The sequence below is a fragment of the Oryctolagus cuniculus genome, chromosome 14, assembly GCF_051225735.1.
Source record: "Oryctolagus cuniculus isolate XC-2025 breed Fujian yellow rabbit chromosome 14, ASM5122573v1, whole genome shotgun sequence".
Lineage (NCBI taxonomy): Eukaryota > Metazoa > Chordata > Mammalia > Lagomorpha > Leporidae > Oryctolagus > Oryctolagus cuniculus.
The window spans coordinates 4,109,848-4,125,000 of NC_142880.1; the positions used below are offsets into that span (position 1 = coordinate 4,109,848).

The 15,153-nt window shown below is 60.7% G+C and overlaps 1 protein-coding gene and 1 long non-coding RNA gene across 2 annotated transcripts in view; one reads left to right on the forward strand and one right to left on the reverse strand.

Moving 5' to 3' along the window:
* Positions 1-4,376: 4,376 nt before the first annotated feature.
* On the reverse strand, positions 4,377-7,930 carry LOC108177242 (uncharacterized). The gene is made up of 4 exons (XM_089312928.1): positions 7,511-7,930; positions 7,026-7,140; positions 5,284-5,357; positions 4,377-4,532 (listed from the first exon to the last, which is right to left on the reverse strand). Exons 1-4 carry the CDS (start codon positions 7,675-7,677, stop codon positions 4,499-4,501), a joined length of 390 nt encoding a protein of 129 aa, XP_089169054.1. The 5' UTR covers positions 7,678-7,930; the 3' UTR covers positions 4,377-4,498.
* Positions 7,931-14,458: 6,528 nt separating this feature from the next.
* LOC149122224 (uncharacterized) overlaps positions 14,459-15,153 on the forward strand; it is a 3,723-nt gene continuing 3,028 nt past the window's right edge. The window contains exon 1 of the long non-coding RNA XR_016220218.1: positions 14,459-14,485. This is a non-coding gene — a long non-coding RNA (uncharacterized LOC149122224). The remainder of the gene's footprint in view (positions 14,486-15,153) is intronic.

The following is a 15,153-nucleotide window of genomic DNA, read 5'->3' on the forward strand; positions in this document are numbered from 1 at the left end:
CACATGGCCCTGTCCCAGCTCACACGGCCCCTCCCCCCAGCACTGCACACGGCCCAGTCCCAGCTCACACGACCCCTCCCCCCCAGCACTGCACACGGCCCTGTCCCAGCTCACACAACCCCTCCCCCCCAGCACTGCACATGGCCCTGTGCCAGCTCACACGGCCCTTCCCCCCCAGCACTGCACAGGGCCCTGTCCCAGCTCACACAACCCCTCTCCCCCAGCACTGCACAGGGCCCTGTCCCAGCTCACACGGCCCCTCCCCCCAGCACTGAACACGGCCCTGTCCCAGCTCACACGGCCCCTCCCACCTTCATCTCTACACACTGCCCTGTCCCAGCTCACACAACCCCTCCCCCCCAGCACTGCAGAAGGCCCTGTCCCAGCTCACACAACCCCTCCCCCCCAGCACTGCAGAAGGCCCTGTCCCAGCTCACACAACCCCTCCCCCCCAGCACTGCACAGGGCCCTGTCCCAGCTCACACGGCCCCTCCCCCCCAGCACTGCACAGGGCCCTGTCCCAGCTCACACAACCCCTCCCCCCCAGCACTGCACAGGGCCCTGTCCCAACTCACACGGCCCCTCCCACCCTCATCTCTACATACGGCCCTGTCCCAGCGCACGCTGCCCCTCCCCCCCAGCACTGCACACGGCCCAGTCCCAGCTCACACGGCCCCTCCCCCCAGCACTGCAGAAGGCCCTGTCCCAGCTCACACAACCCCTCACCCCCAGCACTGCACACGGCCCTGTCCCAACTCACACGGCCCCTCCCACCCTCATCTCTACACACGGCCCTGTCAGACCCCATGCTGCCCCTCCCACTCACTGTCCAGCAGAACTCGTGCACACAGCAGAGCAGGGCACCTTCCCATAGCACGTCCACCGCTACGGTTCCCAGCGGGCCACGGGAGGCCCCGCCGGTTCCGAGGGCATACGGTCAGATTTGTGGCCGACTTGCCGCTGGAGTCGACACTAGTGACTCTTAACAGGCAGGGCGCAAAAGAACACACGTGTTCATCTCCACTCTCGTGTCAGTCTCAACATGAAGCTGAGCCCTGTCATGCACGAACACACACACGCACATACACATGTGTGCACACACACGCACACATGCCTGCACATGTGTGCATGCACACGTGCACACACACGCACACACACACACGGACGGCTGGTGCTGTGCTCTCCGGCCCCCGTGCCACACCTGCACCTCCGGAACAGGAATTCCGGGTCCACTGGCGCTCAGGCCCACTCGGGTCTGCGAGGAGGGCAGAGCCCCTGCCAAGAGCTCCCCGGGACGCGGCCACAGACGAACCGGCAGCTAGTGCCCGCCACGTACCGTGGGTTTCACATCACCAAGACTGAGCAGAGGTGAGCTGGGGCGTGGAGCCACGCGCAGCAGCCACGCAGTAACTGCACGTGTAGAAGTGAGATAGTGTCTGGGACTTAAAATCGCCCTGTGATCATTAAGAGCCTCATGCTGTACCGACTAAGCTGGCCAGGCTCTGTCCAGTCTCTTATTAGAGTGCCTGGGCTCCGCTTCTGATCCAGCTTCCTGCCCATGTGCACCCTGGGAGGCAGCAGGGGACGGCCCACGTGCTGGAGTCCCTGCCACCCACGTGGGAGACCTGGAAGGAGCTCCTGGCTCCTGGCCCAGCCCTAGATGTTGCGGGCATTTGGGGAGTGAACCAGTGATGGTATCTCTCTCTCTCTCTCTCTCTGTCTCTCTCTCTCTCTCTCTCTCTCCTCCAGTAAAGGGAGTCCTACCAGAATCTTTGGGGACATCAGCTTTTCCCCCCGCCCTCAGCAAAGGCCCCCCCTCCACTCACTAACCCTGAGCGCTTCCCAGCGCAGCGAAGCTGAGGACGGCGCTGGCCCCATCACCAGAGGGGTCTCGGAGACACCGGGCAGGGGCGCCAGTGAGCTGCCCACCTCCCTGCCTGTGGAGGAGGACAGACCCCTCCCCCGGGGCTGAGGGCCTTCCAGAAGAGCCTCTGCATGTTACAGCGACTTTATTAAACTGTTACTCATTTTTTCTGTTGCTGTATTTGAAAGGCAGAGAGACCTGCAGAGGAAGCTCCCAGCCACTGCTTTACTCCCCGAGTGAGTGTCCACCTAACAGCACCGACAGGCCAGGCTAACGCCGGAGCAGGGAACCGGCCCCTTGAGGCGCCACCTGCTGCCCTGTAGCAGGAAGCCGGAGTCGGGTGGAGCAAGGAGGGGAACCCAGACACTGTAATGGGCAGCACCTTAACCTCTAAGCCAAGTACCATCCGTCGTCATGATGTTTTTAAAGACGTATTTACTTGTTTGAAAGGCAGAATGACAGAGAGGGAGAGACACAGAGAAAGAGATCTTCCATCCATCTTTCTCTGGGCCAGGCTGAGGCCAAGAGCCAGGAACTCCAGCTGGGTCTCCCGTGTGGGTGGCCAGAACTCAAGTTCTTGGTCCATCACCTGCTGCCTCCCAGGCGCGCGTCCGCAGCAAACTGGATGCGGGGGAGGCAGGCCCTGATCCCCCGCACTCGGCTGTGGGACGCAGGCATCCCAGGCTGCGGCTTAACCTGCCACGCCACAACGCTGGCTACTTAACAACCGTTTTATTTTATTTTATTTTTATTTGAGAGGCAGAGTTTGAGACAGAGAGTGGTCTTGCATCCACTGGTTCACTTCCCAAATGGCTGCAACAGCCAGAGCTGAGCCGATCCAAAGCCAGGAGCCAGGAGCTTCTGGGTCTCCCACCTGGGTACAGGGGCCTAAGGACCTGGCCATCTTCCACTGCTTTCCCAGGCCGTAGCAGAGAGCTGGACAGGAAGTGGAGCAGCTGGGACACAGATTGGCTCCCCTAAGAGATGCTGGCACCGCAGTGGAGGCTTAGCCTACTGTGCCACAGCGCCCGCCTCCTTAACAACTTTTTTTTTCTTCTTCTTTTTTTTTTTTTTTTTGACAGGCAGAGTGGACAGTGAGAGAGAGAGAGACAGAGAGAAAGGTCTTCCTTTGCCGTTGGTTCACCCTCCAATGGCCGCCACTGCTGGTGCGCTGCAGCCGGCGCACCGTGCTGATCCGATGGCAGGAGCCAGGTGCTTCTCCTGGTCTCCCATGGGGTGCAGGGCCCAAGCACCTGGGCCATCCTCCACTGCACTCCCTGGCCACAGCAGAGGGATGGCCTGGAAGAGGGGCAACCGGGACAGAATCCTGCGCCCCGACCGGGACTAGAACCCGGTGCCAGTGCCGCAAGGCGGAGGATTAGCCTATTGAGCCGCGGCGCCGGCCCTTCTTATCAACTTTTAAATCCACTTGGTTTGCTTCCTGTTTAACATTTAGTAGAGCAGTTACAAAGTTGTTTAAACGTTACATTTTTCAGAAAGAAACGCTGTCTGCCACTTTATTCTCTGATGCGTGACCTGCATTGGAGTCTACGGTCTGGTCTGGTGTTCAGCGTCTCCCCTGGGCAGTCCCCGTGACCGAGGCCGGCCCCATCTCTCCTCGCAGTTCTCCTACGATCTTGCCTCATCCATGTTCGTAAAGGACGCTGACACTGGGGTTAAGACACCCATGGGCCAGCGTCGCGGCTCACTAGGCTAATCCTCTGCCTTGCGGCGCCGGCACGCCGGGTTCTAGTCCCGGTCGGGGCTCCGGATTCTGTCCCGGTTGCCCCTCTTCCAGGCCAGCTCTCTGCTGTGGCCAGGGAGTGCAGTGGAGGATGGCTCAAGTGCTTGGGCCCTGCACCCCATGGGAGACCAGGAGAAGCACCTGGCTCCTGCCATCGGATCAGCGCGGTGCGCCGGCCGCGGTGGCCATTGGAGGGTGAACCAATGGCAAAGGAAGACCTTTCTCTCTGTCTCTCTCTCTCACTGTCCACTCTGCCTGTCAAAAAAAAAAAAAAAAAAAAAAAAAGACACCCATGGCCCATCTGGTTCCTGCTCTGGCTCCTGACTCCAGTTCCTGCTAGTGTAGACCGTGGAAGGCACTGGGGATGGCTCAGGGAGCTGGGCTCCTGCCACCCACGAGGGAGACCCGCTGGAATTCCCGGCTCCCGGCTGCAGTCAGGCCCGGCCCTGGCCGTCGTGGGGACTTGGGGAGAGAACCAGCGCTCTTGGCGTTTCTGCCTCTCAAATAAATACTTTTTTTTTTTTCATAAAAAGCTGATGTTTAAGTCTGATTTGCTTTTCATAGAGATCCCCGGTGTGTTCTAGATGGTTCTCCTCTGCTGTCCCTCCCTTGAAGCATCCTGACAACATATTAACAACAAGCGCTCTTACATCCAGCTCCTGGAGACGCCCACGTTTAAGTGCACCTTCCACAGAGAGGGGTTCGCCTGCAGAGTGTTTGGCGTCACACAGAACCGGCTCGCCGTGCCGGTCTCCTACTTACTTAGCTGTTCGCCCCGGTCAAGTTGCTTGGCCTCTCTGAGTCCTGTGGGTGACAGTGACACAGCGGTCCTCCCAGGGGACAGTGCCTCCTACTCACTGCATTCCTCAGAGGAATTCCAGCTCAGAACTTCAGACAGTTTTTGTCGTGTCGCTGATGGACAGCCTATCCAAATAACAGATAAAACACTGCAAGTTTTTTTTACGACCTGTAACTCACGCTTTGTACACAAAAGCAGAATCTAGTAAGTGAAACACACGAAGAACACATCCTGCAAGTGTGCTGCCCTTAGCGTGTCAGCGTTATTATTAGACAGTCATGGTTAGAGGGCTGGATGCTAGCAACGCATCACGGCCCATTTCCCGCACTCCTCTCCTGCCTCCCTCTAGTCTCAGGGCCCCATCAGCATTAGAGCTATGTGGTTATTCTTTAAAGAAACAAGGAAAAAAAATATATATTCTCAATAACAGAGAATGGAGGTGAGGGATCGTCAGCAGGCGGTTTCTCAGGGTGTTAGACGTGAGGGTTTGCAGTGGTCAGGAGCCTTTGCAGAGAAGAGGGGCCTGGGGCGGCAGGGGAGGGGTCCCCGTGGCAAGAGAGCCCCTTAGCCAGGAGCCAGGGAGCTAGGGGCTGAGAGAGAGGCTGGCTGGACAGGCACCCGGTCCCCCAGGGCTTCACCAAGAGGCAGACCCCCGGTGCCCAGGGCAAGGCCACACACACACATCGGGGGCTCCAAACTTGCAGGGGACAGAGCATGGGTCTGCAGGCTGAAGGGGACTGAGGCCAGGAAAAAGGAGCCAAAAGCCGCGCACCTGAGACTTGTGAGCCCGACTGCAAACCCCTGTCCCCACACGAAGCGGTTCCCAGCAGGGCCCCAGTCACCCCCGCAGACGCTGCCCCAGAGGGACGCGGTTACCTGGGAACATCACTCAGAGCTTCCTGTTTCGCTCTTGCTCTCCCTGGACGGCCTCCTGCGCCAGCTGTCAGGTCCTATGGAAGGAAACCAGAGCTCTCCGGAATCCCGGCGGCACCCGGGACCCTTACCTGCAGCCCTCCCATTCGGAGCCCGGCCTTTTCCACTCCTTGTGAAGAAAACCCCACAGTGCGTGTCGGTCAGTCCGGCGGGGGCTGTGCCCGGTGACTGTGTGCGCGCGCGCGTGTGTGCATGGGTGGGTGTGCACGTGTCTGTGCACATGTGTGTGGCTGTGTACATGTGTGTGTGCATGTGTGGGTGTGTGCATGTGTGCATACGCACGTGTGTGTGTGCGTGAGTGTGCGCACGTGTGTGAGTACGTGTGCAGGACAGATCCTGCCTGTCACTCAGCTGCTTGCCAGGACTAAGCACCTGCCTCTGCGTGCGACAGGTGACATCCCCACCCTGGCTGCTTGGCTGGCCGGCTCCCCGAAGGGAGCACCGGCCTCGTGGGCTAAGGCGCTTTAAGAGCCGAGTGGAAATGACAGGCCAGGCTCTCCTGTGGCTTTTCCTGCCCACGCCACCCCCAGTCTTCCTTTCATTAGGACAGAAAAGTTCTTTTCCTTTGTGCTGTTCCCAGCTCTCTGCTATCAGTCAGTTGTCTGGCCATGGGGGATGGGGAGGGGCTGGAGCCTAACAAGTGGGTGTGAGGCTCAGGATTAGCCCCTCCCCCCGGGCCGCCCCGCCCTAGTGCAGCCTGCAGGCTCAGAGAAGGAAGCAGGGTGGGTCTCAGGGCCTGGCTCATCTCTCTCAGGCTCTCAGCCTTTGGGAAGCCATTCTCTGGGCCTCAGCTTCTCCATCCCTACAATGGAGATGCCAGCTACTGTAGCTGCCTGTGAAGAGGGTCATTATCTTTTAAAGGCTTATTATTTTTTGATAAGGCAAAGTTCCAGAGAGGAGTGCCAGACATCTTCCATCCACCTGTTCTCTCCCCAGACGACTGCAAAATGCCAGCCAAAGCCAGTCTCCCATGTGGGTACAGAGGCCCAAGCACTTGGGCCATCTTCCTCTGCTTTGCCAGGTGCATCAGCAGGGAGCTGGACCAGGAGTGGAGCAGCCAGGACTCCAACCAGGGCCCATATGGGATGCCGGCCTGTCAGACTTGAAGATTTGCAAAGATCCCAATTCACCTGCCACAGAGGAATTCAATAGGTGCCCGTTCCAGCTTTTCCACCCCCGAATACAGGTACTGCCTAGGGGGTGCCTCTGGGCTGGGGGAGGGGCCCCCAGCTGGGTGCTCCCCTTGTGTGGGTGTTAATGGCCTATGGAGGACATAGGGTGCAGCCTCCACGCCCAGATACTCCACACGCCTCCTGCGCACCCTGCTCAGCCCAGCCCCTGCCTCGCCTCCCCGCAGGAGGGACCCCACAGCCCCATGCACCACACGGACGGGCAGCCGGAGGTGGGCAGCCGCCGGGGCAGCATGTGACGGCCAGCCGCCGTGGCGCAACGGGTGTCCTCGCCAGAGAGAGGCCGCCCCCAGGCCGCCCAGGGACTGCGACTACCGGCCGGGAAAAGTGCTCTATGGCCACTTAGCAACCCGCAGGCTGCCCGGGGAGCCGTGGATACGAGGCTTGGGGTGTCCCCCAGCCCCTCTGGGCCCCCGCATCCCGGCTCCTCTCTGCAGACCCTCCCCCCCAACACACACACACACACAAGGATGGAGACAGGGAGAGAGCACAGACCTGCGGCTCCGAGTGCTGGGGACTCCGGGGGCCAGGCTCCCGGCTGCTGGCGATGCCGCTCGCGTTCCCGCGGTCTCCTCGGCGGTCCCGGTGCGGGCGCGAGCAGCCCGAGGTGCTGTCGGAGAAGGGCAAAGGAAGGTGACCGGGGCGGCGGCGCCGGGGCCCCGATGGGGGCGGGCTGCGTCTCGGCGCCTCCTCCCCGAGCCAGGGCAGCGGCTGGCGGGCAGCGGAGGGCGTCATCCGTGGCACGGGGGCTGCCCGGAGCCACTGCGGAGCTGTCCACGCGTGGCTCGCCCGCAGGACACGGCCCTCCCTCAGCAAATGGCGCGCCCGCGCCGGGACAGGTGCGCCTCTGCGAGGCTGGTGCCGAGGCTGTGCGCGCCCGAAGCCGCGGGGACCCTGCCGCCCGCCCTGCGTGGCTCCCGTTTCCCGAGCCAGAGGCTGCAGACGCAGCCCGCAGCCCGCCCCCCGCGGCCGGCCCGCACCTGCCGCTGCCCGCAGCCGGAGGCCGCCGCCGAGACCCGCTCCACCGGCCCTCACCGCGCGCTCCTGTAGCCCCACGCGTGCCGCTCCCGCTGCGGCGCCGCCCGCGCCCGGGTGGCCCCTGTCCATGCCCCGCGCTGCTAGGAGGAGAAGGAGGCGGAACCCGCATGCCGGCGGGGACCCGGCTGAGCTTGAGCTGCCGCAAAGCCGGAGCGGAAAACCGGCGCGGGCTGCGGGAGGCGCGAGGGCGCGCTCGGCTGGGGCGCGCCTCGGGGTGGCTGGGCAGTGTCCCCGGGAGGCCCTCGGGCGGCGGGGTCTCGCTGCCGGCTCGGGGCGCCGCAGTGGCGGGTGCCCAGAAGGTGCGGGTTCCCAGGGCCCGAGCGCGTCCGGCGGGCGCACAGAGGCCGTGCCACTGCAGACCCCGGCTGCGCCCTCAAGGTCTTCCCGCCGCCGCCGCGACCAAAGTTTCCCCAAGTGCAGCCCGCACGGCCCCGCGCCGCACCCCGGCCTGGGACGCGCTGTCGAGTCCGCGGCCGCGCCCGCCGCCGCCGCCCCGGCTGCTCCCACCCTCCGCGCCGGAGACCCCAGGGCGCCGTACCGCGAGGGCTCCCGGGCGGCGTGAAGCGCAGATCCCGGCGGAGGCCGCCCTGGGCCTGCGGTGCTTGGCGGACGGGAGGCCGGCCGCGAGGCGCGCACCTCGCCAGACTGCGCGCGAGGCGGCCCCGCCGCGGGTGACGCGGGCTCCCGGCCGCTCCGCAGGTGCAGCGGTCCCGCCGGCCATCCCCGGGGCCGGAGGCCTCCCGCGAGGCCCCGCCTTGCGTTCGCACGGGCGCCCCCACCCCGTCCTCTGATCTGGGCCGAGAGCGAGGCGCAGGGGCTGCGCGCTCGGCGAGGGGCGCCCCGGTCCTCCCGTCGCCCTCTGACCCGCTCGGCCCCTGCCGGTCCTCGGCACCCTTTCTGTCCCCTCTTAGGGAGATCCCGAGCCGCCTAGCCGCAGGCCCGGGGGCTGGGGGGCCAGCCGTTCTCGTAGTTTCTGCGGTTGTATAACTTTGGCACACTGTAGTTCCAACAGTGCCGGGACACCGCAAACTTCCCCAGACGCATGTCACGTCTTAGATGCCGACAAGTGCCCAAGGAAGCCGCAATGGAACTCTTCGTTGACCTGGTGGAGTCCCAGAGACAAAGCGTCAGGTGTTGCCAAGGCTAGCTTGTGGTTCCCAGTCCTCCGCGTGCGGCCCTGCCCGGGGTTCCTTCCCTGGGGAAAACCACGCGCGGAGCGGCCGCCTAGCGCGCCCAGGCGTGGCGCGTTCCCAGGCCCGTCCCGCGCTGGGCCCTGAGCCTTGGAATCCTGGCTCTGTGCTCCAGCCTTGCTCACCCGCGTCCGTGCGGAGGCTCCCAGGACCGCGGCCGCCTACTCCTCGCTTCGTGGAAAGCCTCACCCTGCGCCTGTCTTTCTGCTTGTTCACCCACGGCACTGCTGATGGGCACCCGTGGACCTCGCCGTGCTGTCCTTGGGAGGGGCTGTGTGTGGAAGCGGGCACATGCTCAGCTGCTGTCCGAGCCGCCTGGCAGCTTGCAGAATCCAGGATGCGGGGCTCATGCCGACATCAGTTTCCTGTTGCACTTGTCTACCAACAAAGCGCCAATTTCGCGGCTTAAAACAACACACTTGTTCTTGAGAGTCCCAAGCGCGTGCTGGGTTTTCTGTGGCTGGAGGCGAGGGGTCAGCAGTGCTGGCTCCTGGCGGCTGCAGGAGCGAATCCACCCCCTGGCCTTTTCCCGCTTTCCCAGCCGCGTGCATTCCTTGGCCGCCACCCTTCCTGCACCTGCCCTTCTTCTTCCTCTCTCCCTCTGCCTCTTGCCTCACTCCCAGGAGGGAGGGGAGCCCCCTGTGTGGGGAGCTTTGCGGTCGCACCGGGCCCACCAGCACAGCCAGGTAATCCAGGGCCTTCCCCACACCTGTGGCCTTCCTCCTGTTCCTCCTGCTCTGCCCGGCTCCAGGGCTTAGGACTGGAGCCTCCCTGGCCGCCTGTGTCCCAGTGGCCACGCCCATCAGCAGGGCATGGGGACATGAGACGGATAAAGAGAGGCTGCACTGAAAACTGAAAGCGACAGTGAAGCCACAGCCTGGGGTAGGGGTGGGGGTGGTGTCTGCCCTGGTGGCCTGTGTGATGCACCAGGACTCGTAGCAGGAGGAAGGGCCCGTGCAGGGGCTCCACTTGCGGCCGCCAGCAGCTTTCCAGACGAGTGGCTTTCACTGAGGGAGGGAGAGAGCCTGGGTTGCTCTGAGCCCAAGGCACTCCAGCTGGGTGTAACACCAGGGCAGGCAGCCCCTCCTCTGTGAGATGGGCGACTGCAGGAGAACAGAGGTGCACCTGCCACCTTTTGCAAGGTGGGCAGACCCTGCTCAAAGTGTGCAAACCGAATTGGCCTCATCTCACTGTGTGGGTGAGAAGGTAGGACTTTCTGGAAGGTGGGACTCCCTGTCCTCGTGGTTTTATGCCACGAAGAAGCCAGTATAGGAGCAAGAAAGACTGGAAGCATGTGTTTGATAAACATCCCCATCAGGAATCCGTCCACCCCGGGATGTAGATGAGCAGAGCCATTACGGGAAATAGTGTGGAGTTCCCTCAAAAAACTAAGACCAGGACTCCCGTATGGCCCAGCAGTCCTGCTCCTGGTGTGTATATATCCAGGAAATGCAATCCGTGTGCTGCAACAGCACCTGCACTGCCACGTACCCGAGCACCACTCACGACAGCCGAGAGAGGGTGACAACCCAAGTGCCATCCACTCGTGATTGGAGACGGACAACGTGGAACAGCTGCACCGTGGAATAGTACTCGGCCATGAAAAAGGACGACGTCCGGTCGTTCACAACAACATGCGTGGAACTGGAGACCAGTGTGCTAAGTAAAACAAGCCAAGCCGAGTCCCCTGTGAGCTCCCTTACGCGTGGACTCTAAAAACGGGAGCTCTCACAGGAGGGCAGAACAGCGGCCAGCAGTGGTCAGGCCGGGCAGGGGAGAGGACGGCGTGGAGAAAGGCACATTCCGAGCGCCAGATGAAAGCCAGGTAGGAGCACGAAGCCCCGGGCCCCGTGGCACAGCAGGGCTGACGTACACACATTTCTCTGTAAAGACAGAGACAGGATTTGGATGTTTTCACTCTCCAGAAATTTAGATGTGTGATGGACATAGGCACACGAATGGCGCATTACACGTATGTGCATGTGTGCACCGAAGCATCACAGGTATCCTAGCAACACGTGGAGTCCTTATATGCCTGTTACATTTTTGAAATAAAAGGAACAAATCCCCCCATCTACCTACTGTCTCAGAAATAAGCCCAAGCCAGAAACACTGGCCTCCTGCTGGAGTCCCCCCATCCTCGCCACAGTCACACTTAATGTTATGGTCCATTCAGAATCGGTTCACGCCGCGGGACAGAGAGAGGCATGACCAGTCTGCTTGCTTGAATTAAAAGCTCCATGGTTACATCGTCATCAGTACTTAACGAAGGCAGAGTCCTAGATGTGCAGTGCAGCAGCTGCAAGCCACCGACGGCCGCGCCGCAGCCCTCATGCTCTCAGAAGTCTGGGCTCTTAGAGCCGGAGCAGCAGGGCTGGGGCCGTGCTGCGGCACCGTGGGAGAGCCATTGCCCGGGACACCTGCGGCCCACGGTGGAGCACCTGCTGTGAGCCCCAGCTATGTCCCTTCCATCCAGCGTCCTGCTAATGCACCCTGGGAGGCAGTAGATCATGGCTCAAGTGCTCGGACCCCTGCCACTCACCTGGGCGACCCGCCTGGCGTTCGGGGAGGCCTATCCCTGGCTGTTGTTGGCATCTGGGGAGTGAGTCAGTGAGTGGGAGGTTGCCCCTTTTCTCTGTCTTTCAAACAAATACAATAGACAAATAATAGTTACCAGGTAAGATAGCTTTGGGCAAATGTTAGTGTTTAACTAAGTGGCACCATGTATTTTTTTTTTTTTATTTCACATAGCAAAGAAGTCCAGGGATAGTACAGCTTGCTGCTTCTCTCCCATTTAGTCACCCTTAGTTTGTCATTTTGGTCTTGCGATTGCAAAAGGGCTGCTTATCTTCCAGGCATTATATCCAAATTATAGGCCAGAAGAGTAAGGTTGAAAGGGCAAAAAGCTGCATGCCATCCATATGTCTCCTAGTTTTTTTTTTTTTTTTTAAGATTTATTTATTTATTTGAAAGGCAGAGTTACAGAGAGGGAGGGAGAGACAAAGAGATTTTCCATCCCCTGGTTCACTCCCCAAATGGCCTTGACAGCCAGGACTGGGCCAGGCTGAAGCCAGGAGCCGGGAACTCCATGCAAGGACCCAAGCACTTGGCCCACTATCCACTGCCTTACCAGGAGCACCAGCAGGGAGCTGGATCGTAAGTGGAGCAGCCAGGACTCGAACCAGCGTCCAGACGGGATGTGGGCGCCAGAGGCAGCAGGTTTACCCGCTATGCCACAGCGTTGGCTGCCTAATTTTTTGAGTTCAAGAAAACAATAGCTTTCCTTGGTGCCTGCCCCAAGGCTTGCCACTCACATGGCTCTCTCCGTAAAAGGAAGACGCTTTTCCTGAGCTGTGACTTGGGGGTTCTGTCGGAGAAAGGGGCAGAGGCCCTGGACAAGAGCGCAAGACTTTGCTCTGGGTTCCCCGTATGTAAATGGGCACCGGTAATAAGAGCAGCTGTGTCAGGCTCCTTGGAAGTAGGCAGCAAGCGGGATTCCTGAAGTCCAGCAAGCACAGCTGGCTAACGCGGGGGAGTGTGTTGGCGGGCGGCACGCCCACTGTGCAGGACAGCCACAGTCCCTCACAACTCACAGCCTGTGATCAGCCGCGCGTCCCGCGCTGTCGGGGGAGAAGGGCTGGGGTCTGGGCGTGGGGCGGCCCCCAGACGCCGCACCCGGGGGCCTGGGTGTCCAGGCTGGAACTGCCTCAGGGGAACGGCACCTCCATGGGGGAGGTCTGCTGGGAGAGCCTGGGCTGGCGAGGGTGCAGCCATCCCAGGGGTTGCCTCCCTGGGACCTCACTGGCAGGAAGCCGGGGCCAGGAGCTGGAGCGGGGACACAGGCCCAGCCTCTTTGCGCCTGGGCCACACATACCTGCTCCCAGTTCCGCATCTGAACTCCTCATTGCAAACCCCCCACCACTGTATCTGCTCACTTTACAACAGCATCCCCAGAGGCCTATTATAGTGCCATGAAGCCATCTAGGGAGTTAGTGACACAGGCTGCCTTAGGGCGGGGGCGGAGAGTGTGAGATAGACTGGGATTGTGCTCCACACCTGTTAAGAACTGTGGACAAGCCGGCGCCGCGGCTCACTAGGCTAATCCTCTGCCTTGCGGCCCCGGCACACCAGGTTCTAGTCCCGGTCGGGGCGCCGGATTCTGTCCCGGTTGCCCCTCTTCCAGGCCAGCTCTCTGCTGTGGCCCGGGAGTGCAGTGGAGGATGGCCCAAGTGTTTGGGCCCTGCACCCCATGGGAGACCAGGAGAAGCACCTGGCTCCTGGCTCCTGCCATCAGATCAGCACGGTGCGCCGGCCGCGGCGGCCATTGGAGGGTGAACCAACGGCAAAGGGAGACCTTTCTCTCTGTCTCTCTCTCTCTCACTGTCCACTCTGCCTGTCCAAAAAACAAAAACAAAAACAAAAACAAAAAAAAAAACTGTGGACACTCGAACAACACACATGTACCAAGAAATAAAAACGGATGGATTGACGGGAAGCGTTGACCGCGTGCCACTGTAGGTGATGCGAACCAGCTGCTGGCTGGTGCTCAGCCTGCATCCCCATTACGAGGCCTACAACCTCTGACGAGAGGGGAGAGGAGTAGCCAAGCAGAGCCACTGTGCTGGGCTGAGCCTCTGCCGCCCACTGCGGCTCTCCAGGGCCCGCAGCTGGGCTGCCAGGTTCCCGTTCAACAGCGTGCGTGGCTGGCGCGAGGCCTCAGGGTCACTTCATGTCCTGCGCAGCCTGCGCCCCAGGTGGTAATCAGAGCGATTCACCCTGTGCAACGTGGCGTTTTGTAACTGGCTTTGTAACATGAGCTGATTTTCCTGCCACCTGTATTTTATATTGGGAGGAGCGATTTAGGACTCTCTTACTCTTGATTTCCAACAAGGCTCCCCTTTCCAAGCCAGAGGGGAAAGGATGGTAAACTCAGAGCTTTCTACCCCACAGGGGGCGAGGGAGAGCTCTGGGGGATTGGCAGGAGTTCAGAGTTTTCCAGAAATCTAGGGAATATTTGAAAGCCTGGTTTTATTCTTGCTTCTGCACGCTAGCTCCTTCTGGGGCTGTGGCTGCGGGGAGACACCGACTCCCTCCGCTGGGATGTGCGATGCTGTCTCCCTCTTTCAGAACTTTGCCCGGTGGACCGTTTGGCAAAGCACTAGCCGAAGGGGACCGGTGCTGTGGTACTGCGGGGCTAAGTGGAGGCCCGCAGCGCCACCGTCCCACGTGGGCACCACTTTGAGTCCTGTCTGTTCCACTTCTGAGCCAGCTCCCTGCTAATGGCCTGGGACGGCAGTGATGATGGCCCAAGTGCTGGGGCCACGGCCGACACCAGGAAGAAGCTCCTGGCTCTTGGCTTCGACCTGACACAGCCCTGGCTGTCGAGGCCATTTGGGGGAGTGAACCAGCAGATGGAAGACCTCTGTTTCTCTTTCAGTCTCTCTGTAACTTCGCCTTTCAAATAAATAAATTTTTTTTAAAAGTAGCAGAAAAAGATTTAACTAGCATACTCCCGCAAAATGATGCTGTGATTTGATACACCCCCTTCCCAGGGTGCACCTGGGGACCAGGGCACCTGTGACGCCCAACTTCATTTGCATATCTGATTGGGGCCCCACCCCCTTCTCTATAAAAAGAGGCGGAAGTGCTGCGAGAGGTAGGGCCTGCTCTCTGCATTGTGGAGTACGCCTGCGGTCTGTTCTCCCGCGTGCTCCCTCCCAGGTGCAGGTACCGTTTTCGGGTTTTCTGTCTCTCTCTCTCTCTAGCTTATGGGCCACCCACCCTTGCTCGTGAATGTAGGTTACTCTCTCACGGCCTAGGAAACTCCGTTTCTGTTTGCCCCTGCTGCCACTCCCCCTTGGTGTGTCCGTCTCTGCAGGAGGCGAGAAGCCGGACCAGTAGTGACCGTGTTCCGGGCCCACATCAGTTTCCGAGTCAGAACCTTGTAGAACTGATGCGTGGGGGAGGCCTCTGAGCACAGCGACTGAGACGCCCGGGTCCCCATTGGGGTGCTGGGTTGAGGCCCGGCTCGGCTCCCTGACTACAGCTGCCTGCTAACGCACACCCTGGAAGGCAGTGGGCGATGACCCACAAGGGAGACCTGGATTGGGTTCCCATCTCCCAGCTTTGGCCCTGCCCAGCCTCAGCCTTTGCAGATGGTGGGGAGTGGACCAGCACGTGGAGACTGTCTGCCTCTCTGCTTCTCTAAACAAAAATCAAAGTCAGTATTTTTTTTTTTTTTTTTTGACAGGCAGAGTTAGACAGAGACAGACAGACAGAAAGGTCTTCTTTCCATTGGTTCACTCCCCAAATGGCCGCTACGGCTGGCGCTGCGCTGATCCGAAGTCAGGAGCCAGGTGCTTCTCCTGGTCTCCCATGGGGTGCAGGGCCCAAGC